We start from the raw sequence: 27056 nt of genomic DNA, 5'->3' as shown, positions 1-27056 counted from the left end.
AGGAACTATGAGGAGGAAACAAGAGATGATAGATTCATGCAGTTGGCAGTTGACAGGAAGATCAGGTAGTACTGTACTGCCTTGACTTTTTACAGCAGCAGAGTTTAATCCAGGTTGGATAGAACATTATTAGAACTTGAAGTTACCAATTTGGATCAAAACATCGTGTTTGGTGACGCCACTGACAGAGAACGAAGCTCAGAAGTTTCTCTCACACCAAACAAGGCAGAGGATGATGCCTTTAGGTACCTTTGCAGGCCACCCTGGTTGAGTAGTTGAATTCCAACTCCAGTTTTCTGAAGAAGCGCATTGCATGCCAGACCACCAGACTTTGAAAGATATAACTATCTCACACATTCTGAAATAATACTGCAAAAAAAACTGATTCAACATAGGTGTTCACAAACATGCTCTGTTCAAGGGAAACATCACACCACCAAACAAAAAACATCCATCCATTCCAGTACTGAAAAGAACACGACAACTATTCTCTTGCAGATGCCATCCTTCACCAGATGTCAGCCAGAGACTCAGAAATATTTCACTAGAGCAATGCATCGTCTATTCAGGGGGCAAAGGACTAGCAGTAGAACATGGACCCCTTCAGCTCCTTCTTTATCTCTGGAAGTTGCTTCGGACCATCACCAGGAGCAGCTGCATCTGCACCTGCACTGCCGGAGCTTGATGCTGACGCCGTGTCAGAGCCTTTGGCGAGGTAGGCGAGGGCACGATGTGCGAGCTTTTGGGCGTAGAATGCGGGAGGAGCTGCCATTACAAACAATCAGCATAGCATCACGTTAACATTTTCTTCCACGCACTATGCAAAATTGTGGTAGTAAGGTTTTATTTTTGTTGTTAACAGTCGTGCTTCTGCATCTGTGCATGGATGTAGATTAGAGATTCAGACAGAACCGTCCAGTTCAACTGCAGTCTGGATGTTGATTTCACTAGATACCGTGCTTGAGCAGTAAAAAAAATGGGGCAAGTTCGTTAAAACTAAATTATCTGTGAATACAGAGAAGAATGACATACCGATCGACACTGACCGAGTGCCGCTTGTATAACTGATGAGAAACAAAACAGGACAAGCTGTCAGACACCTGAACAGCACAAACTGCAAAAGAAAAAAAAAAAAAAGGGGGGGGGGGGGGGGGAGGGTGTGGAGGGGAAGCAGCAAGTAACAGCACGCTTACGTGTAGCACAGGTTATTTGTGAGAGCCTGCAGTTCATCTGCCGTGAAGTTGTTATCATCTCGCAGCACAAGGTACTTCACAGGACGCCTTGGCCCCTGCATTTTCCACAGTCATCCAAATCTTTATTCCTTGGATACAAATTGGCAAGAAGACAGTCAAGTTATTGTGATATTGTGGACATCTTACTTTGACATCAACTTGGCTGCAAAGGAAGAAATCAAATTCTGCGGGGTGACAGATCTCACTATCAACCACTGTGCCTACAATTTTTTCAGGAACATGTGGTTAAGATGGCTTATGAAACAGGATACCATAAATTGACTGTTGTGAATATTCTCATGGTTCTAAGTTCTAACCAGGCTCAATAATTTTCTTTGTAACAGAACGGAGCTTATATTTGTTGTCCATGGGTGACAGCCTTAGTCTATGCCTCTTCTGCACAACAATGAAGGTGATTTGTGGCTTCTCATTATCATACAGTGCGTTCCAAGCCTGGAGAAGAAAAATAGAGTTGTTACCAAATGTTCTAATCAAATATGATATTGGCAAGCACTATTTGCTCACAAATCACTTTACGTTTTCTATCGCTGGGATTTCTTTCTCCAAAACTTGTTTGAACCGACCCTCACTTATGCCATCCCTAGTAACCAAATACATAGCAGAAGGACATAGAGAGAAAAGCAGTCAACTGTTAATTTCATGGGATGATGATCAAAATAGCACATCACAGAACAAATGAGATGTTTGAACCTGTAGAATATCAGCTGCTGGAGCTTCTTGTTGGACTCTTTTGCAAATGCATGAAGGAGCTCCCTTCAAAAGTTTCATAAATTAAAATGCAACCTAATATGGTGGCATGCATGTTCAAATAGTTACATAGATTGAAGGTCTTACCTGACAATGTCTTCAAGGCCACTGATCTCTTCAGCGTGACCTTGTGCACGCACAACACTATTATACTTAGACACCTCATGCCAGTCTTGGGATGCAACGACCTAAACAGAACCTCAGGCAGCATCTGTTAGTTTAATAAGATGAAAATGGAAAAGGCACTGTGTCCATTTACCAAACAAAAGGAAACCTTACAGAAGCAATCGAAGGGGCAGCAGAACCATATTTTTTTTTAGAAGGGTGAGAAACATGAGCACCAAATATAATCGTCGGCTTGTTTGAAACAACAGGTAAACTCTTCTGCACGTCATCGAATACTGAGTTCCTTCCTCCAGCCTATCAAGATGGTGAATATATCTTATCATGTTGAACTGCCAGTTTTTTTAAAACAATATACATGAAGAAGCGAATGTGAGGTTTACCTTGGCATTGATCTTAATAGCAATATTTGCCAATATCTGACTATTTTCCGTGAAGACATTTGACCTTCGACAACACTGTGACACGAGACCAATATCTGTCTCACAGATCCTTTTAATATTTCCTGTGGTTTGAAGAAATATCAGGCATCACATATATGTAACAGAAGTGAAGAAATTATGTCTCCAATCATAGACACTACCATATAAACTGCCATTTTTATCTGGTAGTATAGCAAGCAGTAAATCAATCTTCTGATCCCTCAGCTTGTTCTTCGCTTCCTGATAGCATTTACGAATACCATCTTCAACTTGATCTGGACGTGCAGTGAATATTGGGAGCTTCAAATTGGCAAATTCCTGAAATTAAAGTGAAAAGGGGTAGGCAAGACAGTTTTGACCTAGAGACAGTAAAAAAGGATGATGGAAAAGCATATTACCACTCCAGTAATACGAGACATTTCAGCCAGCTTAAAGCAAAACTCCTTAATATCTTTCTTGGATAAATCATCACAAAAGTTAAGACATGCCCAGTTGCTGATCTTGGCACCATTTATTACTTTCTGCAAACAAAATATTCAAGCAATGGTTATAGATTAAGAACAAATATATGTACAATCAAAATTCATGGGAAGTTAATCAAACTTTTTCTTGATTCATTACTTCACTGAAGAATGCAATAGCAAGTAAATGATAGAATGGCACTACTGGAAAGGTTCTCAAAATTGATCTTCATTGAAGCTGTAACATTAAGATTGGTTTAGCAGTTCATGACATACCTTGTCTTTCATATTCCAGTACCCATTCATTGGAAACCCCATCTTCTGAGATCCAGAATCATGATACTTAAGCTACAACAGCAACAAAAGCAGAGCATATAATACAATCACAAACTTTTTTAGACCCAAAGTACTACATAAGAACTCATGGAAGCAGGAGTACATTTGGAGGCAGCAGAACTCTAGCATCAACTGTTGCAAGATTGTCATCAACTTCTGTGTCAAAATCATTTGCACGTTTGGTGCGTTTGTACTGCTCCTGATCAACAATCTAAGACAAGTGGAAGTTAGGTTAGCAAAAACTTAAAGATATTTTTTATCAGTTTACAGATGTCACAATTACACGAAGTGCAGTGAGATCATGAACCTGATGACAGGATTGCTCCGGTTCGGGATGGATGCAGGCTGACTTCCTTAGAGTAGAAACCTGACTAGCTTCCAGCTTCTTCTGGTAACACTGCCTGGGAACTATCTTGCAAACCTGAAATTCAAATTTACATTCGGAAATAGCAGCAGAGTAAGGAAGGGTAAGGAGTATAGAAGCATAAGACATCATGTTGAAGTTGAGAAGTCCATAACTACCATGTTTCAAAAAAAAAAGTCCATAACTACCAACCTCTATAGGAAGATAGACTGGATTCTGCTCGCTGCGAGCGATGATGCATGGGAGAGATCTGTATTTCAGGTCCAGGCCGTATATTTCTCTGAAGTAATTAATGACTGTCGTTGTAGCTCCACTTCCACTAGATTGAAAACTGATATTTAAAAGGCACCATGAAACGTTTGATCAGTAAAAAAGAAGTGCTGTTTGCCGAATTTAATGGCACCATGTATTTCTGAACTAGAGAGGCTAAGTTGAACATAAATGCAAACGAGAGGTATCCTACCTCAAATCATTAGTAGGATCCACTGACAAACCAGCAATTCTGTGCTTACGGCGTCTATTATCTCCTAGGTGTGTGACTTCAATCCTCACACCCCTGAGGACCTTCAAGAGCTGAAATTCAGAAAACAACAACATACATAAGTTCTGATTTGCAGTGCATTTTGTATCAAGGAAGGAGAAAGCATGAATACCTTGTCATACTCAGGTTTAGTCAAGTTCCTATCCATGACATCCATCTTTAGGAACTTCTGAACGAATTCAATCAATAGCAAGGGTTGAACGAATACAGATGAGGACACATCTGCAATGGAAAAATTACTGTACGTTACAAATTCGGTAAAGACACGAGATCTGAACTACAATAACGAAGTGCAATCGCCAGGTTTTCTTTCAACCAATCACCTGAAACTACAGTGTCCACTTGATTGAAACTGAATTTGATTTGCACCAACCACATGAAAATGAAATGAACTTATACAAGTACAGATTTGCATCCAAATTTCCCCTATTGACCAGTTCTGCCATCTAAACATCCTATCTGTGTTTCCGACCATACTGTACATAACTAAACAGGAAAACCCACATTTAGAAGTTGAGTGATATCTGACCTGCAATCAGAGACAAGCAGTTCTGTGTTGACCTGATGCTCTGATAGAGCCCCTTCCATGCGTCAACACCCAGTGTACGATCCTTTGTGGCAATCGCGGCACATCTGTTCACAGTCCAGAGACGAATAACATTATCATCCCAAATCATGAACACAGTGAGATAATCAGAGACAGCGAATGTTCCGTTTATTACTTCATGTCATTGCGCTTGTTGGAGACGACGTCACGCAGCACGGTGTCGAGGACCAGCAGCGTCTGCGCGGGGATGTCCGTGGGGTAGCCCGCCAACAGCATCCTCAGCTGTAGCAGACTAATCGTTGCGGCATGGTTGATCACCACCTTGTACTTCCTGTCCATCCTGCACAATTCGTCGAGCATTTGCATCGCATCTCCGCAGCGACCGACATAAGATGGGAGAAGCAGAGTTCACGTACTTTTTGTCGCCGCCTGCAGAGAGGGTGACCTCGAACTCCTTGGCGTCGAACGGCAGCGCGCCCGCGGTGAAGAGAGAGTCGCGGTCGTCGTACGCGGGGAAGCGGCCGCCGAGCTCCGTGTGCTGGTTCTCGGACACCAGCTTCGTCATGACCTCCCTGTACGCGCTCTCGGGCGTCGGCTCCGGCGAAATGGTTACCTACAAGTACAACGAAACGAACAACCATAAACACGGGAACCCACAGCAATGGCGCTCGGTCAGATTAGATCAAAACCAACAACGAAGAGTACTGGACGAGAGAGCACGAGCACTTACGTTGTACTGGTGCAGGCCCTCGTCGACGAGGCGGCCGAGGAAGCGGTTGGCCCTGACGACGCACGGCGTCCCCTCGGCGCCGTACCCTGGTCGCGGCGGGAATACGGGCTCGGCGCGGTGGACGTGGATGCCTAGCGCCTCGAACTCCTTCCACAGCGGCGCGGCGGCCTCCTCCACGACGGCTTTCCCGGCTTGGCGGATATCGGCAGCGATGGCGGGCAGGCTCTGGCCGACGCGCGACGGGTCGTCATCGCGGTTCTCGTTGCGGTTCCCCGCCTCAGCGCCGCTCGGGTTTGCCTCGTCTCGCCCGTTGTCGCCGGAGACCCGCGCCTCATCGACCGGCGGGTAGGCCTGGTGGCCACCGCGGCGCCCTCTGCCACGGCGATGCCTCGCCATGGGCGCAACTCGATCCCCTCGCGCTCACTCAGGAGTTTGTTACGTACTTGGAAGAGAAGAAAAGGAAATGGGGAGAAGATAGGTTCAAGTGTTTGGCACGGCGTGCACCACCCCGGCTTATATAAAGCAAGCGTAGGAAAACCCACGGTAATTTTCCAAGAAATGTACTAATGTGCAGTGAATTCTCTTTTTCACTGTATTTTTTGAAGCTGTCTACCCAACACATGACACGGATGTTCTACAGCAGCTCAACACTTGATTCTTTTCCCTACCGTCTGATCAAGATCGGACAGCTCTCCTTCAACCTTGAGCCGTTTCTCCTTCAACACTTAGGGGCGTTTATTTCCCCATGAAATACAAAATACAAAATATCAACTACTTTAGAATGATGGAATATAAAATGCTAAAAATTTTAAGGTTATATTTAATTCGATCCAAAATGCATAATTTATTATCCTCATGAGGGCCTTTTGAGGCTCTTTTGGGCCTTTTCTTTTGTCTCTTGAGGCCAAAATCCAAAATGGAGAATAACCACTTTTTTGCAAAAAAAAATTTGCATGATATTTAGTTCTATTATGCAAAATGATGAACCAAAACCTAAAATTTTATGAAAAGTCTATTGTACCTTCTTCAATTTTCATGACTCCATTTTTTCTCCCCTAAATTCTAAAACTAGACAAAACATCTCCCTTAACTTTTAAAATCATTCATTTTAGCTCACGGCCTCTTGTAAGCAGTTTTGAAGGCGGATTTGTCTTTTTTTTTATTATTTACTTCAACTGAATTTTTAAAAAATCATAGTAAATCACAGAAAAATCATAAAATAGAAAATCCAATTTTATTAGACTCCACATGAATAGATCTACACACTGAACATATAATATAGTATGTTTTAGTACAAAGTTTTTGTTGTAACTTTAGATCTAGAACAATTCATAGCTGCAGTTTCTATGGTTCAATTGTAATAAATTTTTTATGGTGAACTAATTATTGTATGAATAAACTGTAGTAAAAATTTTATACTCATTGAATCATGTATAGTCTAGTTATAGATTTATTTATATTTAACAAACATAAACCTAAATAAAATATATAACTAAGTTATGCCCTCAATTCAGATTTGGATTCTTTGACTTGACATTTGGACTCTAGTTCAAAATTGAATTGTAGGGGCGAACAAGCACGCCAGCGGCGTCCCATGAGTACGGTGATGATCGTTTGACAAAGCGTATATTGTAACACCTTTAACTTGTTTTCGATTACTAGCTCTTAATGCCCGTACGTTGTTACGGGTTTTAAAATCCGCATACTTTTTGTTTCTTCATTGTTATTTTATTTTTTTCTCTCTATATTCTTCTTTTTTCATTTCTTTCCATTTTTTGTTTTTCAATTTTATTTTATTTCCTGTCCTTTCCTTATTCTTTTCTTATTTTAATTTTATCTTTTATTTTTTCTTTTGGTTTTAGTTTTATTGTTCTTCCTTGCTTCTATTTGTTTTTTTTCTTTTCAGATTTTCTATGTTTCTTCATTCTTATTTTATATTTTAATTCCTTTTAATTTTCTTTTTATCCTTATTTAAATTATTTTTTTATTTTATTTGCTCTATGCATTTTTTATCATTTGTTAATCATGTTTATTTTTATATTTTTCTTCTTTGTATTTATTTTTTATTTTTATTTTCTATATATATGAGATGTTTATGTAGTATATATTTAGTGTTCTATGTTGTGTAATGTCATGTTTACGTAGTATATATGTGATATTTTATGATGTTTCTTATGATGTTCACTTAGTATACATGTAATCTATAATAGATGTAATGTTCTATAATATATTTAATGATGTTCTATGATGTATTTAGTGATGTTAATGTTCTATAAATATATTTACGATATTTGAAAAGTAACCCTTTGACATTATTTGAAAATTTTCTCCATTTTGTGTTTTTATTTTTTTTATGCTTTTTACTCTAGATTTTATTATTATTTTTATCTATATCATGTATTTATGTATTTTTATGTATATTGTAATATCAGTTTCGTAAACCTACAACCAAAATACTATTATTCAAAATCCATAACATTTTTTTACAAAGACAGAACATTGTCGGTTGAACCTAGAATATTGTCTCTACTTAGTAAAAGAAAATATTTTATCTTTATAAGATAAATATTCATTAATAAAATTTTATCTAAATATATCCATGTGTGATCTTGTTTTGAAGGATTGTTTATAAGAAATTTAATGGTGCAATCAGAATTTAATTTATATCTTTGGTTTATGAGTTATGACTTTTTTTAATTCGTTAAAACAATTTTGCATGCATAGGTGAGTGGGGCCTAGGTTGATAAGATAGCGTGTCATCGCACAGTAAAAAAGACCACCAAAGGGATAAGAGTTGTGCACGGATCCTCTCCATAATTTTTAGTTGTAAAGATAAATATTTATTAATAAAATTTTACCTAAATATATCCATGTGTGATCTTGTTTTAAAGGATTTGTTATAAGAAATTTAATGGTGTAATCAAAATTTAATTTATATCTTCGGTTTAAAAGTTATGACTTTTTTTAATTCACTAAAACAATTTTGCATGCATAGCTGAGTGGGGCTTGGGTTGATGGGATAGCCTATCATGATATAGTAAAAAGGGAGTTGTGGCTTCACCATGGATGTGGTAGATGGGTTCTCTTCATATCTTTTAGTTGTAGAGAAATGACTAGCCAGGGACTGTTTGGATCACTGGAGTAAAGTTTAGTCCGTCATTGAATAACAGGATAAACATAGGCTAAGGCCCTGTTTAGATTGGAGATAAAAAATTTTTGGGTGTCACATCGGATATGTCGGAAGGATGTCGGGAGAAATTTTTAGAAACTAATAAAAAAATAAATTACATAACTCGTCAGGAAACTGCAAGACAAATCTATTAAGCATAATTAATCTGTCATTAACACATATGAGTTACTGTAGCACTTAAGGCTAATCATGGAGTAACTAGGCTTAAAAGATTCGTCTCGTGATTTTCAACCGAACTGTGTAATTAGTTTATTTTTTTTATGTACACTAGGTTAATGCCTGTACGTTGTTACGGGTTTTAAAATTTACATACTCTATATTTCTTCATTGTTGTTTTATTTTTTCTGTCTATATTCTTCCTTTTTCATTTCTTTTTAGTTTTTGTTTTACGATTTTATTTTATTTTCTGTCCTTTACTTATTCTTTTCTTGTTTTAATTTTACCTTTTATTTTTTTTTTCTTTTGGTTTTATTTTTATTGTTCTTCCTTGCTTCTATTTGTTTTTCTTTTTTCTTTTCAGATTTTCTATGTTTCTTCATTCTTATTTTATATTTTATTTCCTTTTAATCTTATTTTTATCCTTATTTAAATTATTCATTAATTTATTTGCTCTATGCACTTTTTATCATTTGTTAATTATGTTTGTTTTTATATTTTTTTTCTTAGTAATTTTATTTTTTTATTTTTATTTTCTATATATATGTGATATTTATGTACTATATATTTAGTGTTCTATATTGTGTTATGTCATGTTTACGTAATATATATGTGATGTTCTATGATGTTTCTTACGGTGTTCACTTAGTATACATGTAATCTATAATAGATGTGATGTTCTATAATATATTTAATGATGTTCTATAATGTATTTAGTGATGTTAATGTTCTATAAATATATTTACGATATTTAAAAAGTAACCCTTTGACATTATTTGAAATTTTTCTCCATTTTGTATTTTTTATTTTTTTTTCTTATGCTTTTTACTCTAGATTTTTTTATTATTTCTATCTATGTCATGTATTTATGTATTTTTATGTATATTGTAATATCAGTTTCATAAATCTAAAACCAAAATACTATTCTTCTAGATCGATAACATTTTTTTACAAAGACAGAACATTGTTTGTTGAACCTAGAATATTGTTTCTACTTAATAAAAGAAAATAGTTTATCTTTATAAGATAAATATTCATTAATAAAATTTTATCTAAATATATCCATGTGTGTTCTTGTTTTGAAGGATTTGTTATAAGAAATTTAATGGTGCAATCAGAATCTAGTTTAGGAGTTATGACTTTTTTTAATTCGCTAAAACAATTTTACATGCATAGGTGAGTGGGGCCTAGGTTGATGGGATAGCGTGTCATCGTGCAGTAAAAAAGACCACCAAAGGGATGAAAGTTGTAGATAGGTCCTCTCCATAATTTTTAGTTGTAGAGATAAATATTAATTAATAAAATTTTATCTAAATATATCCATGTGTGATTTTGTTTTGAATGATTTGTTATGAGAAATTTAATGGTGCAATCAGAATTTAATTTATATCTTTGGTTTAAAACTTATGACATTTTAAATTCGTTGAAACAATTTTGCATGCATGGGTGAGTGGGGCCTAGGTTGATGGGATAGCCTATCATGGCTAAAAGGGATGGGAGTTGTGGCTTCACCATGGGTGTGGTAGATGGGTCCTTTCCATAATTTTTAGTTGTAGAGATTTAATGTTCCATGCATGTGTCCAAAAATTCGATGGGATGGATGAAAAAATTTTTGGTGGGGAACTAAACAGGGCCTAATTAAAATCTTTTTTTCTAATGTGTTCTACTCATCCATTAGCCTTTATTAGTTTTTGTAGACAATGATTAGTTTACGTTTAGACTTTCTATTTGGTATCCAAAACATGTACTAAAGTTTAGTATAGTCTATCAAAAAACTTGATTAGTCGTATGGACATGATATATCATCTGTAAGGAAAACTTGCCGTCCGTGCCAAGGATGACCGGCAGTCGAGAATCGAGATCCAGTCCGAGGTCGCTTCTTCTCCAGCTGGGTGCAATAGCCCAAGCTTGTCTTCTCCTTCCACTGCAGTGAGGATGGCCAAAGCTTTTTCTTGACTGCTTGAGTGCTTCCAAATAACTTTTAAGGCCTCCTTTGGTAAAGTTATAACCGGTTTAAGCTTCAAACACATGTAATGATCTTTTATTTTCTCCTCTTCTTCTCTCACAGAGCGAGGTGAAACTAAAAAAACTAGCTTCACCGGTTCTATAAGAGAAAGAGAGCCCATGTGAACAAGTGAATAATACGGGTTTGTTTGGCACAACTCAACTTCACTAGTAAAGCTGTTTTTTTAGAAAATAACTTCATGAGTGACTTTCTAGATAAAGCTGAGCTGTTTTGGAGAAAGTGTTTGGCAAAATAGCTTCACCAACTACTTCATGCATAGTTGAGAGAGAGAAATAGGGGAGAAGCTGCAATAACTACTTTTTTCCAGCTTCATCCAACTTATGTCTTCGTGAGAGAAGGAGAAAAACAGCTTTACCCATAAAGGTGTTTTGAAAATAAGTGTTTGGAAAAAAAAAACAGCTCACAATCATAAAGCTGTTGTAAACTGTACCCCTACGTGTGCCACACAAGGCCAGTGATCATGTGGATGAGCGCAAGAGCACAACCGGAGGGTTTTTCTATTTTTTTTCTCGGCTCAAATCCGTCTCGCATGCATACAGTCGCACCGGAGTACATTGCTGCTATAGCATCGGGTGTGGCTGAGGAAATTGATCACAGAATTTACCGGCTACAAACCGATACAAGTAGCCGTGGTGCCTCTTTAGGACGCAAGAATTTTATAGAAATCTTACGGAACTGACGAGACGAATCGTTTAAGTCTAGTTAGTCCATAATTGGACAATATTTATCAAATACAAACGAAAGTGCTACTATTCATATTTTGTAAAAAAATTTGAAAGAAAACAAGACCCAATTGATCGTGTACATGGCCCTCTCTCTCCTAAATAAATAGACTCACCACTGCGTCTTATGAAAAATTTTGCAAAATATTTTAGGAACTAAATAAGGCCCAAATCATCTGACCGAAAGACGAGAGCTGAACAGAAGGGAGCCACAGCCAATGATTTTTTAATAAATAGTCTGTTGAATTTGATGGATGAACAAAGAACAATTTACAGCTTGCTCTGCAAAATTGATCCCCTTCAGTTCCCCGGCAGCAAGAGCAACCATGGGAGCGGGAGCCACTGAGCCACTGGTATGCTGCGTAATTTGGTGACGGGAGCTAGAATCACACGCGCGATTTAATTGGGATGGATTATTGTACACATGACGAAATAATCAAAAGAATGTCTCCCCAAGACCCAAATCAGGTTGCTGCACATACCATGCCATTTCCCCCATTTGATCTAGCTGCAGAGAGGGCAGGGCATGAGTCCGTTCTCGTTGCACGCGGAGCACGGCACGCGGCTGGCGGCCGCGGCACCGCCGGCGTCATGGAGCCAATGACTGCCGCTGCACCCGACGCACACCACGAACCACGCGCCGCCGCAGACCGCGCACGGTCCTTCCCCCGCGCCGCGGCGCGCCGCGCGGCGGAGCACGGGCCGGAGCTGCGACCGCTCGTGCAGCGCCACGACCTCCTCGGCGCCGCCGAGGTACCGGCCGTCCACGAAGAGCCGCGGCGGCAGGGGGAACGCGCGCGCGCCGCCGCCGTCGTCATTCTCCTGCCCCTGCCCGCAGCACATCAGCAGCGCCCGGAGCTCCTCCCTGTAGGGCGCGTGCATGGAGACGTCGCGCTCCAGGAACGCGACGCGGAGGCCCTCCAGCAGGCGGCGCACGCGGGCGCAGTCCTCGAACGTCTTGCGCACGCCGCGGATCGACGTGGTGTAGAGCACCACCGCGCGCTCGCCGCCCGGGGGGCACCGCAGCTCGAACGCCTCCAGGGGGTCCGCGACGCCCGGTCCTCCTCCTTCGCCGCCGCCGCCGCCCCCGTCCCCGTCGCCGTCCTCGCCATCGTCGATGTCGTCGTCGTCGCGGCGTTTGGCCGCCTCGAGGGCCTGCGCGTAGGCGTCGACGGCGCGGCGGAAGGCGGCGAGGAGGTCCGGGTCGAAGAGCGTCGCCGAGGCGAGGTCCGGCCGGCGGTAGCGTGTGGCGCCATCAGCGGGCTCCTCGCCGTGGTGGTCGGAGCTGAGCTTCATCTTCTTGGCCTTGCGCGGGGTGACACCCGGCGAGACGTTCTCCTTGTCGTCGTCGTCATCGCCTCCGCCGCCGGGCACCTCGGACGCAGCCCCCGCTTCATCGACCAGCGGCGGCTCCTGCGGCGCCGGTTCTTGGAGGTGGCCGCCGCACGGCGCCGCGGGCGGCTGAGGCGAGGTCCCGGCACCGAGAGGCAGCGCGAGGAGGAGGTTGGACGACTGCGCGGCGGCGTTGGGGAAGGACTGCAGGGTCCTGAGGATCCTCGATCTGAGGCCTCCCATTTCTCCTCTCCGCCGTCCACTCTCACTGACTCGCTCACTCACTCGCGCCCTGAGGTGGGATGTGATCGCCACTCGCAAGTCGCAGTTGCCGGCCGTTGCTAGATTCTGGGAAGTGGAATGGGGAAGAGCAAAGGGGACGGACGGATCAGTCTCTCTGCGCGTTTTTTCCTTTGTTTATTGTTAGGGTGGGCACAAACGCCAAGGGTGCGGGCGCCGTTGGGTGCCTTGCAACGGCTAGAAATGAGGGGGCGAATTTGTCAAGGTGAAATGAAATGCCACCTCTTGCCGTTTTCAAAGCAAACAGGCGAGCAACGGCTAAACTAAGGTCGACAGCCATCACAGAACATCTAGCACCAAACAAACTGTCAAGAAAACCCTTAACGACTTGTGGAAACAAAAATGTATATCTCACTCCACTAGTCCACTTGCAACATACTCTGATCATAAAGCCTTGTCAGCTGATGCAGCACGCTTCAGTACCGAGTACCATACCCAGCTTGCTCAGTGGTACTACTGTTGCAACAGCCAGCTCTCTTGACAAATTTATGCTACCGAGCAACCTCAACAGCCAGCTCTCTTGACAAATTTAAGCTACCGAGCAAGCAGGGTACTGTAAATACAGCCAACAAACAGATGCGTCTGGTTGGTGCCTGAAGGTGGTCAGGGAATGACCCTGCCACGCTTATATGGCTTTATTTATGGATCATAATAAGTTCAATAACACAAGGCTACAACACATACAACAGTCACGTTACAACAGTCGGAGACAGTACTATGTCCTCCAGTCCTCTCCTGAGATCAATGTAGACCACGCTAAGAGTTACACTTACACCGGGTAGTACAGAGCTTAAGGTGGCTGCAGTTGGCTGAGGCGGCACAGGCCAGCCCATTGCCCCTGCTGCACACCGCCGCCATAATAAAACGGAAGGGTAACTAAGTGCTGGGCAGCCTAGTGCTACGCAGCACTGTCAGGTTAACCACGATTACAATTATCAAAGCAAATGCAGGGTATTGTCCTAAACACACAATGCAACAGTGTCCCAAGCTCCCTTATGTGCACCTCATAGCAGAGGCACCAGGTTGGATCTGGCCCTTGTTGTCGCAGTTCGCTGCCGTCGGTTCTTGGGGGGCAGTGTTCACCTGGCCTGAATTCTCGGCCCCCTTTTCTGCCTCAGCTGGAGGAGCATCTGTCTTTGTCTCAGCCACAAGCGGGGCTGCGGGTTCAGTTGCACCTCCATTCTCTTTCTTCTCCCCCTCTGAAGATGCCAGGGAAGGCACCACAGATTCAGCTGCCTGACCGTTCTCGGTCTTCTCCTCTTTCTTCTCTTCATCAACAATTGCTGGGGGAGCTGATTCGGACTCAGCTGGCTTTCCGTCCCCTTTATCCTCAGATTCTGGGGCAGCAACATTATTAGGTTGTGCTTGGCCTTCGGTGCTTTGTTCAGTCTTCTCAGCTGCATCTACAGCAGGGGCCACCTCTTTATCATCAGCCTTCTCAGCTGAATCTACAACAGGGGCCACCTCTTTGTCATCAGTCTTCTCCGCTGCATCTACAGCAGGGGCCTCCTCTTTCTTATCTTCACCTTCCTCAGTCTTCTCTGCTACATCTACAGCAGGAGCCTCCTCTTTCTTATCTTCACCTTCCTCGGTCTTCTCTGCAGCATCTGCACTTGGGGCCTCTTTCTTCTCGTCTTCAGCATTTTCAGCATCCTTCATCTCCACATCGGTACCTTTACCTTCCTCCGAAGCACCATCTTCACCAGCCTCATTTACATCTTCTTTTTCCTCCTTTTTGCCCCTCTTAGAGCTTGATCTTCCCCGTTTAGGGGTCTTCTCACCCTCTGGGTTCCAAGTTGCCTTGACCTTCTCGCTTAAGCGTGCTGAGCGTCGGGGAGTATCACCTGCTTACAAGCTTTTTAGAGGGAGCAGCAAGATATTGAATATTGGGAAACCTACTAGTACCAAAAGAGATGAATTTGCAATATAACTAAGAAGTGATAAAGAAATGATGAAACTAGATGCGTACTGGTTCCCCAATCAAACTCTGAAGATGCAGGGCCTCCGGGATGAGCTTTCAGGTACTGCGTCAGCTGTCTCTTGCTCTTAATTTCCTCACCAGTTGGGGAAACAAAAAGAACCTCAAATCGTCCAACTCGAGTTAGGACAAGCTGCGACATAATATGAACAAGTTAGCATTAAAAATATGCAATGAAAGTAAAACAATCAAACATGGCATAAGCCAATTTGAAGTCTAATTCAAGATGCTTGCAGGTAGTGTGCTTATATAATATGACCACCATAGCAAAGGGCCAACTTGTTATAGATATATCCATTTGAACAAATATTGTCTGCCAGTTTCTAAGTATATTCATTTCAACAAATTCATCCACAGGAGCAGGCTCACTGTCCGATTGTCGTAACTGGGACAGAACTACAGTTCATTCTATAAATAGACAACCGGAAAATGAACACATCCGAGGAAAACCTTTTTTTGCCAACCTTCAGAAAATGATTAAGCCAGTAGGCCCATATTCAATTTTAAGAATGCAACCAGTCCCAAAAGGTTGTGATAAAGAGTAGACTCATGCCACCAGCCAACTTCAACTCATCATACTCTCTTGCAACACGAGACCATAAATAACATGAACAAGATTACAGAAGTTCAAGCAAGATATATGTGAAACAATATCTGCAGTGCTATTGATCCTCTTTTTCCCAGTATCTTTAGATGAAGCCCTCATTGTCAAACTATGTACCATCACCCAAAAGAGGAAAAATTTCTGATCTACACAAAACAAAAATGAAGGCAACAGTCCCGCATGATTATCACTTGTTTTAAACATAGGAATCAACAATCAAGCATACGAAACTTACCACCACAATATAAGTCATCCCAAAGCCAAAGATGTAATTAAGGAAAAAGGAGTCCTCACCAAATGCCAGGGCACTGTTACTATCCAACGAAAAACATGGGTAGGATGTTACAATCATTTGATGCATTTACAACAATGTGTTGATATGTTCCTTACCTATCTGAATTTTCCATACCCTATTAGACAATTAATGTCTAAGTGTCTATCTAATGAATCTTGAAAGGTTTGTATTTCAGTTCATGAAATAAAATTTGAAAACAACGTGCTAAGATGATCCCAGGATCCTATCTGTACTATCAGCATTATAAAACCAAGTGAAGGATCTAGCCAGCTAGGTAACTCTCCATATTATGCTTTTTTCCCTTTCATTTCATAGCAGATGCAAAATCATGCTTAGTAGGCTAGCAGCACCATGCTCAACAAGCCACGCACCAAGCCTCCACACAGATCAGCTAAAAACAATTTCAAAGAAGTTACACAATATAACCAAATAGGCCAAAATCCTATAACAAAATAAGCCAAAATCAAAAGAGAAGATGTCAATATAGGTTAAGATGTTGCTAAGAACCTCTAGTCAAGTTGTCAGTGTTACCGGGTTACAGGTGCTGGTGTAAGTGTTCGATTTGGGTGCAGTGTATGATGTAGTGTACTAAACAAAAAATAGGAAGAGATTTGTCTAAGAAACATTACTGTTATCTTGCTTTTTACACCTACATACATGTAAGGAAAATTAAAGAGTATTTTTCTGCCTCTTCCTTAGTATGTTAGACGAGGAAACAGATTTGAGTCCTAATTGTAATTAAAAATCCACTAGATAAATATATCCAAATCCAATAATGCAAGATTAAGAAGGGAAAAAAAGAAGAAAAAAACAAGGGGAAAAAGAGTGAGATATAGGCTGACATTTACTGGCCCACAGAGCCCACCTCCTTGTTTGTTGTGGCTGACCTAACCCCTACAAACTCAATGGACTAAAGCGCAGAGCTGCCACCAGTCACCTGTCCTCACTGCCTTGATCTTACAAGCACTAGAGCTGTGTCGCCACATAAGCCCTCCCCTAGACACCATCTCTCACCAGTGAGTACCGAAACGGATTGCTTGCATCCACCTCATCTATCGTTTGTGCTACCCTCCATTTCACTGAAGACATCTATGCTGCCAACCTGTGTGGCATAGAACACAACCACTGGTGTCCAACACGAGTCAATGCGCCAAAAGAAAAGGTGTGCATGTTCCACTAACACCGGTCATTGAGATATAGTCTCTTAACAGCATCTATCTATATCAGTGGAACTAAATACATTAATGCAGGCCAGCCAACTCAAACATTAATCAAGACTCAGCAATCCACCAACCAAAATTACCATAGAAATGAATAACGGAAGCAGTTTGTCGTACACGTAAGCAAAAGCAACACATAACAACAAAACCTACAATCTAACCAAATCTACAAAGAAGTTATTCCACATACCAGAAAAAGCCAGTATAGATGTGGGGCCATGATTTCCAATTCCCTTTAAAGGAAAGAAACTAGACCTATTCGCATCTGACTCGTGGCTGGTAATTGACGTTTCCAGGTGAGCCCTTAACTTTTATGCGTTTGCAGCAAGAAATTTCAGCATTTTGTTGAAGAAAACCGGGGCAAAACGACAAACTTTGTTTTGACGCCTTCCCAAGAAAAAAAGGCATTGTTTTAAAAACTCAAATTTCCCGCGTCAAGTTCAGCTATATGCTGCTTCATTCCAACTCAGGGTTGTATAGCATTAATTAGGACTTAGGAGTTGGAAAGAAAGCATTGAGCATAGAATTCCTTAAATTGTCATAAATTCTGGTAATGGCTGAATTTATAAACACAGAAACCTCAATCCAATCAAATCACCCGAGGATAGTCCATAGTTGGAACATGGAACAGGCTTCCTTAAGAGACAAGACATGAGATAGATTGCACAACTATGGCAAACCAAGTTAGCATCCACCCATACTGCTTTGCAAGGACCAAATAAGAAACAAAAACACACTTTCGAGAGCTCTACAGTCTAAACTTATACTGTGCAAAACCTTACATGTTCTGTTCCTCCTAAAACAAACCATAAATGTAACATCACGGCTACAACCACAACTAAATCAGCTAAACCGAATCCAACCGAATGGAGGCCCTAATTCATCTACAGAGCTGGACTCGGATGTTGCAATAGGGAGAGCTATAAAAGCGCAGTCTACAATACTCGCACTCGCACATGCGCATGGTTGGACTCGGTTGGTGCAACTTGCAAGCTAATCGCGAGCACGAACAGTGAGCTCAAATCAAGCTCCAAAACCTTATAGCCGTGTTCGCACGGCCTTAAAACTAAGCAAAATAACAAACGCCCCCACGCGACGAACGGCATGAACCAGTCGAGCTCGAAACCCTAGAACCCGACACCCCAGCCCCGACCGCTCGGTTAGGGAAACCGCACCGAAATTCGCAGAGACGGAGCCCGAAACCCCCGGATCCGAGCGCTAGCAGACCCCCGCGGGCCTCGGAACCGCGGCCGTCGGGCCCGAAGCAAGCGACGTGCAGAGAGCGTGCGAGGAAAATTGAAAGGGAGCCAGCCAAACGGGCAGCTAAGGGCAAACCTTCTTCGTCCAGCCTGAGGGTGCGAGGAGCTCGGTTGTGCTGGTCTCCTTCTTCTCCGGCGTCTCCTCGACCGCCGCCGCCGCCGCCGCCACGTGCTCCTCGCCGGTTGCCATACCGCTCGCCGGGTTTCGAGTTCCCTCTTCCCGCTCTCGCTGTCGCAATTCGCAAAGGCTGGGGCTGGCTGATGCTGAATTGGGGAATGGGTGGGTTGGACTTGGAACGGGTGGGTGGGGAAATAACGGCCCCTCCTGGTGGCCTGTGTGCTGTGTCTCGGCCACGCAGACGGCGTGAGCGACCGGGAGCGCACCTGGACCCGGTGGACGTGCTCGTGAGAGGCTGTCGGCAGATCCGTGCGGAGGTCGAGAGGTGGAGGGATCGTGGACCGGGTGCAGGAGATGCTCTCCCGTGCGGCCGCGGGGAGCAAACGGCGGGACCGAGCAGGTGGCAGAAAACCGCATTGCATTGCACGAGCCTGGACGATTCTAGTCCGCTGTTGTGCGATAGGCGGTGGCGCTGTCCGCTGTGTGCTCTGTGCTGCGTGCACGGAGCCAAGTATGATACGCTAGCCGGCGGAAGGCAGAGACCGTTGACAAGTGGGCCACGCTTGGACCTCGGAGGAGGGCAAAAGCGTGGGAGGCCGGCTCGTCAGCGGTACAAGTAGAAACGTGGCGAGTTACGATTGGTTTGAGCTTGGATAGTGAGCGCAGAGGTAGATGCCGATCGCGCGATCCTATCGGTCTCTGGGCACGTGCTGCGCTCGGAGGGGCGTGGGATCTGGGAGGAAAACGTGGCCCGGTCCCGGAAACGACAACTGGGATCGTTTCACCAACGTCCGCGGCAAAATGAATTCTTTTTTTTAATAATTTTCTAGAATACGGAACGACTTTGATCAATAAATCATTGATATCTATAATACATAATAAATGTTATAATATTAGTTACTAAAATATTTTTATAAAATCTTTTTTAAGATATAAGTGTTGCTAATATTTTTACTATAAATCTAGTCAAACTAATTCGATCGCCAAAAATCCAAAATAATACTTAATTTAGGATGCAAAGAGTATTAAAATATTACTCGCCCTATACTGTTTGTTAGGCGCCGGTGTATTTTAGAAAATGACCCTAGGATCTATAACTCTTATAATCCTAAACTTCATTAATTATTTCTTTAAGCATGCAAGTTATCCACCTAAGCAATACATTACCATATTTAATTAAAATCTACTAAGTAAAACCTCAATAACTATTTATCTCAACATGCAATGTACTACCACATATACAATTAAAATCCAATAACACACACGACAACTGTAGTGTCCACGTCAACAAGACAAATAAGTATAATCCATATCATCATACTACACAATCTATTAATCTGCAGTTCCCGCAGCAACGCGCAAAATATGCTCCTAGTTAGAAACTGATGTACTCTGCATTCATAGGTGGAGTGTTCCTTATAGCCATGTAGCAAAACTAGGATCCAATAGCAGGGTTGCAATGTGACAAGTGCTACCTCAGTTTTTTGGTGTTGTTTAATAATCCACGTTGATTTCCTAGCTCTCGTATCAGAAATTTCAGTTTCAATATTTGTTCGCTTAAGTGTATCTATCGAATCTACTAGTTATTCAACAGTGTTTTTCTTTCATAATAAACTAGCGAATAGTATTTTCAACCAAGCGAATAGGCTAAGCGCAATTGGATACTAGAGGCTCGTTTGGCTATAGTAGTAGTCGTGTAGTTCAACCAATCAAGGCCTTGTTTAGTTCAAATTTTTTTTACAAAATGAACATTGTAGCACTTTCGTTTATATTTGAAAAATATTGTCTAATCATGAACTAACTAGACTCAAAAGATTCGTCTTGTAAATTGCAGACAAATTATGCAATTAGTTATTATTTTTTATCTATATTTTATGCTCTATGCATGTGCTGTAAGCTTTGATGTGACGAGGAATCTGAAATTTTTTGCAAATTTTTTTAGAAACTAAACAAGGTCCAAGTCCTACATCAAGCCTGTTCGCTGGTTTGAAAAGTCATAGTTAAAAATACTACATCAAGCCTGTTCGCAATGTTTGATGGCTTGTGTTTGGAATTGTGTTAGCCATTGGTATTCTGCCCATCGCCTATAATAGACTCCATAGCCACACTAAACAGTGCTCGGGCATTGTGGGGAACCTGAATAGCTAAGCTAACCCAGTCCAAACGCGTGATGAATCTATTTTCTCAAGACATAGCCATCTGATGTGAAGCATCCATCCTAATTTCTCTAAGTTGTGAATGCCAGACCCCCAAGTTGGATCGGCTGCTACACCTTTTCCAAGCAACCAAACAATTGTGTCTCTATTAACCTTATCACGCTTTACTCGTAAGAAACTTCGGTGCTTTTTGTCAATGATTTCCATCACCTATTTAGACAAATCTAATGCAATCTCACAAGTAATATATCATTGTATTAATAATTATAGAAAATTGAAAAGAAGCGAAGTATGTTATCTATAAATCACATATCCACTCATCCACAACATAGGTGCCATGTAATTATATATTATATAGTTTTAAAATGTACTAAAAATAGTACTTAGGTGCCAAACATGTTGTTAGCAACTAGACTTGGAAACTTAGGTGCCAAACATATTGTTAGAATCTAGACATGGATACTTAGGTGCCAAATATATGTTATTATTATATCATCATGATTGTATTACATGGGACGTTCCTTGTATTTTGGGGCCTTAATAGGAACCATGCAAGTGCGATTTAGCACACATACTCCATCCTTATTCATTTCAGGATGGGACCCAATGAGACTCACGTGTGTGATTTGGCACCTGTGCCTATACCATATTAGGTGCAGCGTTCGCGGGTTCAACTGGTCATCTATAGCCAATGTAGCGCACTTACCCCTTTTTATCCTTACTTCTTTTTGTCGTATTCTAGTCCATACTCGAGCTCATGATCATGGCGCTGACCTACCACCCTCCCGTATAGATCAGCACCTCATATCATCCTCTTGCTCCTCTTGTTGCTATCGATCTACTTTGCTAGTTCTCCTTAAGGTTTTGGTGCTATAGAGATGGATAGTCATGGGAGAGGAAGGGAATGAGTAGGGGGACATGAGGAAGTAAGAGTTGGTTGGCTTGCAGAGGAAGAACATGATAAGGTAGAGGTGTCAATCTAGAAGAGGAAAAGCATGGGCTGGTTAGCTTGGGCTTGGCCAAGGCTAGCCTAACAAGTCTCCCTTCCCCAAATTTCCTTCTCTTTTGTCCCCTCCATTGTTACAAGCACAAATCTCCCATGATATGAGTAAGCCCCACATTACAAACCTACATGATCTTGGAGTATATGTACGAGACTAGATCTTGATCAACATATAGTTTTTCTTTCTCTTCTACTCTCTCTCTGTTCTAAATTATAAGATATTTTGGTTTTTCTAGATACCTACATTTTATTGTGCACTTGAATACTCCCTTGGTCCTAGTATACAAGGTGTAAACTACCTTTGATCCACACAAAGGAACACATTTAATTCTCGCTCGCAATGCTAGTACTACTTCATGGATACAAACGCTTCTAGAAGAGAGATAAAGAGAGCACGTCTTGTATTGTAGGACTTGAATAAAAAGTGGTTGCACCTTATATATTAGGAAAGAGGGAGTATACACTATATATATATATATATATATATATATATATATATATATATATATATATATATATATATATATATATATATATATATCCAAAACATCTTATAATTTGAACTAAAAAGTATCAAAATACAAAATAATATATGCTCTGAGCTAACTCATAAATTATTATGGGAGGTGTCCTTAGAAACCTTGGAAAAAAATTATTTGGGCTGTAGTCCAAACCCATAAAGCGAATCAGCTAAACGACAATCTTGCCAGGGCCTAAATTCCTTGGTCCACCGACCGATTCAGGCCCATCACTCAGAAATGCGGCCCATGACGAACCCGCCCCTGCTCTCACCGTCCCCGTGCCCTCTCCTCCGCCGCCTCCTCCTCCACCTCTCGCGTGCCTCTCGCCGCCGGAACCCTACCGCCGGGCCGCCACCTCCTTGTACTTTCCGCCACCGCCTCCCGCGCCTCCTCACCGCTGCCATGTCCTCCGACTCCGTCGTCGCCGACCCCACTACTCTTGCCCGCAAGGTCGCAGACATCCGTGCCGCCGGACCCGCCAAGCTCCAGGTAGGCACCCCTTTCGTTCTTAATACCGCGTGGCTTTTAGCTTCCTTGGTATGTGGAATCCTAACTAGGATCGCCATTTTCTCAGGTCATCGCCGACTTCGATGGCACGCTCACGCGATACTGGTACGACGGCGCCCGCGGGCAGAGTACGTTTTTGCTTCTGTTACACAAGTTTTCGGAGGTTCTAGTAATTAAGATTTTGGATGTGTTGAGTGGTTTATCCGTGTCTCTGTTTCTGGGTGCCAGGTAGCCATGGGCTGCTCAGGCAAGGGAACGAGGAGTACGACGCCAAGAGGGAGGCGTTGTACCAGCACTACCACCCCATCGAGATTTGCCCCGATATTCCACTTCCGGAGAAGGCCAAGCTCATGGAAGAATGGTGCTAAGTCCTAATTCACTATAAATGAATATCTATGTTTTAGCTGGCATGTAGATTATTGTGAGTGAAGTGTGTTCTTACAGTGTTCATTCTTCTTATGTGGATAATAAAATGTCACCCTATTGCTGGAGTTGTATTGGTAGAATCTGTGGTAGTGGAAGCATATTCGAAATGCGTAGTGCTTGACTCTGGACCCAGTAACATGGATATAAGATTGTTAAATGCAGAAGAGCTGTCTAGCAATGGTGAATCTTGACTGATCATTCTTTATTTAATGTCAACCCACGTAGTTCTAGTATGAGTGTATGACCATTAAGCCTACTATGTATATTTTCATTTCTGATAGTCTGGGACTCTGTTTGTCGCAGCAGCTGAACATACTGAAGTGTGGGCTTTCTTGTGTACCATGGCACCTGAAAAGTGAAAACATTTACAACAGAACTTAAAACTGAAAGGTTTTCTTCATACTATTAGTTCTAGGACGAGCCTGGTTCCTACCATCAGTTGTATGCCATTTGGTTTAAACTTTTAATGCAACATGAAGTCATGAACCAAATTATATATTTCAACAGCAGGAGCTGAGTCGCTTACAATTGAAGTTGTTGTGTGCTACAGGTGGGAGAAGACTCATGGTCTCCTTATTGAAGGTGGTCTTACATTAGAAGATATCACAAAATCTGTCTCTGATGCCGCAATTGCTTTCAGAGAGGGTGTAGTGGAGCTCTTTGAGTACCTGGAGGTTTGATTTTCGTTTATCAAAGCCTTCTCTATTGTTGCTGTCGCTATATTTAGTAAACTTTTATCGGACATGCCTAGATACCCTTTTTGTTCTGTATGGATTAAGATCAGCAATACCTTTACCTATGTCGCTATAAGTAAAAGAACTAACTGTTAAGCTGCTTCATAAAAAGTTTGAAGCATGCAAAACCTTCTTTATTTCTCCCTTCCTTATTTTCTTTTGATGCCACCCTAATAATTCTTTTTATTCTGTGTTGTCCTTTTCCTTTTAGAGTGATTCTGATCTCCAGTTCTTTCACTCTTACCAGTTTGTCAAACTGAAAGGCTGCAAATTTGTGGTGCTCTCATTTGTGAAGTTTTTTTATATAGTTTTGGGTATTGACTGAAGTATGTAGTATTGACTGAAGTTTGCTATGTTGTTACCTGCCCTTCTGCAGAATTCTTCTTGTTGTCTTGTTGAAGTGAGTTTTGCTGTGCATGTGAAGAAGTAGGCTAGTTGGGATTTCAACCCTCAATGTTTGAACTTGTTCTTAAATTTATGTCATCAAATGATTTCCCTACTTTGACTGTTATGCATCTGGATCCTCAAACTTACTCTTGCTGATTTGATTGGATGCACCACATTTCATATATACTTCATGAATTTATAGTAACATATTATGCTTATCTCCTTAGGGCAGAAAAACTTCTAGTGAAGAGACCATTTCCTAGAATTCTGTGACGCATAGTTCTTTTTTCATCCTTCATGTCCTATGTGTAGTGACGTAGTGTAGGTGACAATGTGGATATTGTGGCTAGATCAAAATGGGCTTACCTGGGGCAAGGCAACAACATTTTCAGGATGGAGAAGAACTAATTGATAAGTATTTAAGTGAATGTTTAATTAAGATTAAGACTTTCAATTATAATTTCAGGAGAGAGATATCCCAGTGCTGGTATTTTCTGCAGGACTTGCAGACATAATTGAAGAGGTAAGCTATGAAAAGGAATGATTCAACATATGTTGTGATGAATTTAATTGCTTACTGACACTGACACATCCCGCTGCTCCATTAGGTCTTCCGGCAGAAACTACACAAATCATTCAAGAACATCAAGATTGTCTCCAACAGGATGGTGTTTAACGAAGAAGGCCGTCTTGTAGCATTTAAAGGTGAATTTTTAATCATCATAATCTTCTATTTGCAGTGATGTTTATTCATCATGAATTCTATGTATGGATATAAGATTTTTTAAAAAAAATAAAAGAAAAGAAAAGAAAAAAAAGGGTCATTTCATGTTTCGATAGTTGCTTACTCAAGGAAATTCTTGGCCTTGCTGTTACTTGTTGTCACACGGACATCTTTTTTAAGATTTACTTTTAATTGGTACATATACCTGTCCTTGTGGATTGGTGGATCCCTTTTTTCCCTTGACTATCTTTTACCATGGGGGTATATAAGTAATTGATTGCTTGGTTACAGTCATTGGGTAAAATGTATGCTATTGCCTGTCTTCTGATAGAAACTAACAAAGGCCTAATGCAGGGAAAACAATTCACGTTCTAAACAAAAATGAGCATGCCTTGGACATGGCTGCTCCAGTGCATGGCAATCTTGGGGATCCAAATGGATTTATTGATGACTATTCATTGGTGAAGAAAAGGACCAATGTGCTGCTACTTGGCGATCACATTGGGGACTTGGGGATGTCTGATGGTTTAAACTATGAAAACAGGATTGCTGTTGGATTCCTGTTAGTAACTTTTTGATTGCCTTGCTTCATTCAAAGTAGCAGTGATATTTACCATTTTTAAGTCTGCTCAAGTCAACTAAGCTGATTAGTGTTTCTCTTTGTATTTTTCCTAATTTCTGTCTATTATCGACCACCCAAAAAATTTGTTTCTATACAGATTTGTGCATCAAGTAATGCTGAACTGATTTTCCAGGAATGCCAACATTGAGAAATCTTTGAAGGATTACTCTAGCTCATTTGACATTGTATATCTGGTGAGACATGGCTTAGCATGTTGCAATTTTATCTGTTTCCTCCAAGTTATTGTAGTTTTACACCTGTTCTAATGTAATTTGATTTTGACGTTCAATTCAATGCAGAATGATGCGCCGATGCAGGGAGTTGTGAAACTCGTGTCTGAATTATGTCCATAATCCAATGATCTTTCATTGCCCTTGGAAAAGGAAATCTTTCCCTGAAGTTTGCAGCTATTGCAGTTCGCTCAACTGGAAATCTAAGGAATTCACTCTTGCTAACTAAGGCTTGCTTCATAAGCAGCTGTTGTATAGGTTCATTTCAGGGCCAAAGAGCCCTTGGAACAATGATCATTCTTGACTTGTAAGCTAATCCAATGATCATGTGCACTATGAAATTTCAGCTTCATTCCTTGAGTCTTTTTTTTTTCTTTTGATATTCTATGATAGCTCATTGATTCTTGTTAAAAGAAAGGCAGTTTCGTGGGTGAAGCACAGATGAGGTTGGTTGGCCAGACCGATAGCTGCAGATGGAGCTAAGGTAGACTCATCATCTTCCTGAACCTACTTCACGTTCCTACGAATCCAATCTATCTGTAAGGCAGGCTGATCTCTTTGTTCTGGTGGTTGCGAGATCTGTTTGTGGCTTTATCGTGACGAACTACAGCTCCATGCAGCTCTGTTTTTCTGGTCAAGGATTTTTGCAACTTGCAAGAATCATGAGATCTTATAAAGTGAAGGAAATACATCATATCGTGCACACCAGTATCAAGTACATCAAAAGCTTTTGCGTGTCGTGGGTATAGTAAAAAAAATGATGTCCAGCTCATCTCAATCCACAAGATTACAATAGGATTGTTTGGACAAAGTGGCAGCGGGTATAGTCAAAGATTATATATATTTCCAATCCAATGCATGCATCATGGGCATTCATTGGACGCGTGCAATGATGTTCACATCTTAGATGAACATTCATATTCTGACCAAAGATGTTGTATGAGCAGCTATGAACGACCTGTATGTTGTACGGAAGTACAGAGCATTCTTTTGTCACCATTTCGTTTTCCGTATAAAATGAA

General features: G+C 41.5%; 4 protein-coding genes across 4 annotated transcripts; 1 reads left to right on the top strand and 3 right to left on the bottom strand.

Annotated features, from left to right (window-relative positions):
- LOC8062199 (protein argonaute 18) lies at positions 331–5984 on the bottom strand. Its single transcript, XM_021456807.1, has 22 exons — positions 5525–5984; positions 5211–5407; positions 4970–5134; positions 4777–4880; positions 4360–4469; positions 4170–4279; positions 3899–4037; positions 3650–3763; positions 3446–3553; positions 3283–3354; positions 2944–3066; positions 2707–2863; positions 2507–2628; positions 2280–2420; positions 2088–2188; positions 1944–2006; positions 1770–1833; positions 1550–1685; positions 1380–1453; positions 1194–1288; positions 1033–1064; positions 331–765 (listed from the first exon to the last, which is right to left on the bottom strand). Exons 1-22 carry the CDS (start codon positions 5918–5920, stop codon positions 581–583), a joined length of 2808 nt encoding a protein of 935 aa, XP_021312482.1. The 5' UTR covers positions 5921–5984; the 3' UTR covers positions 331–580.
- Positions 11838–13680, bottom strand: LOC8062198. Its single transcript, XM_002464116.2, has one exon. The coding sequence runs from the start codon at positions 13191–13193 to the stop codon at positions 12123–12125; it is 1071 nt and encodes a 356-aa protein (XP_002464161.1). The 5' UTR covers positions 13194–13680; the 3' UTR covers positions 11838–12122.
- On the bottom strand, positions 13837–19156 carry LOC8057231 (methyl-CpG-binding domain-containing protein 11). Its single transcript, XM_002464115.2, has 3 exons — positions 18683–19156; positions 15220–15361; positions 13837–15094 (listed from the first exon to the last, which is right to left on the bottom strand). Exons 1-3 carry the CDS (start codon positions 19139–19141, stop codon positions 14244–14246), a joined length of 1452 nt encoding a protein of 483 aa, XP_002464160.2. The 5' UTR covers positions 19142–19156; the 3' UTR covers positions 13837–14243.
- Positions 22635–26400, top strand: LOC8062197 (7-methylguanosine phosphate-specific 5'-nucleotidase A). Its single transcript, XM_002466699.2, has 9 exons — positions 22635–22893; positions 22979–23039; positions 23140–23272; positions 23888–24011; positions 24925–24981; positions 25067–25163; positions 25537–25744; positions 25938–25998; positions 26104–26400. Exons 1-9 carry the CDS (start codon positions 22642–22644, stop codon positions 26155–26157), a joined length of 1047 nt encoding a protein of 348 aa, XP_002466744.1. The 5' UTR covers positions 22635–22641; the 3' UTR covers positions 26158–26400.

The sequence above is a fragment of the Sorghum bicolor genome, chromosome 1 (genome assembly GCF_000003195.3).
Source record: "Sorghum bicolor cultivar BTx623 chromosome 1, Sorghum_bicolor_NCBIv3, whole genome shotgun sequence".
Lineage (NCBI taxonomy): Eukaryota > Viridiplantae > Streptophyta > Magnoliopsida > Poales > Poaceae > Sorghum > Sorghum bicolor.
The sequence above is the reverse complement of the archived record's forward strand: the minus strand, read 5'-3'. Positions and strand labels throughout refer to the sequence as shown.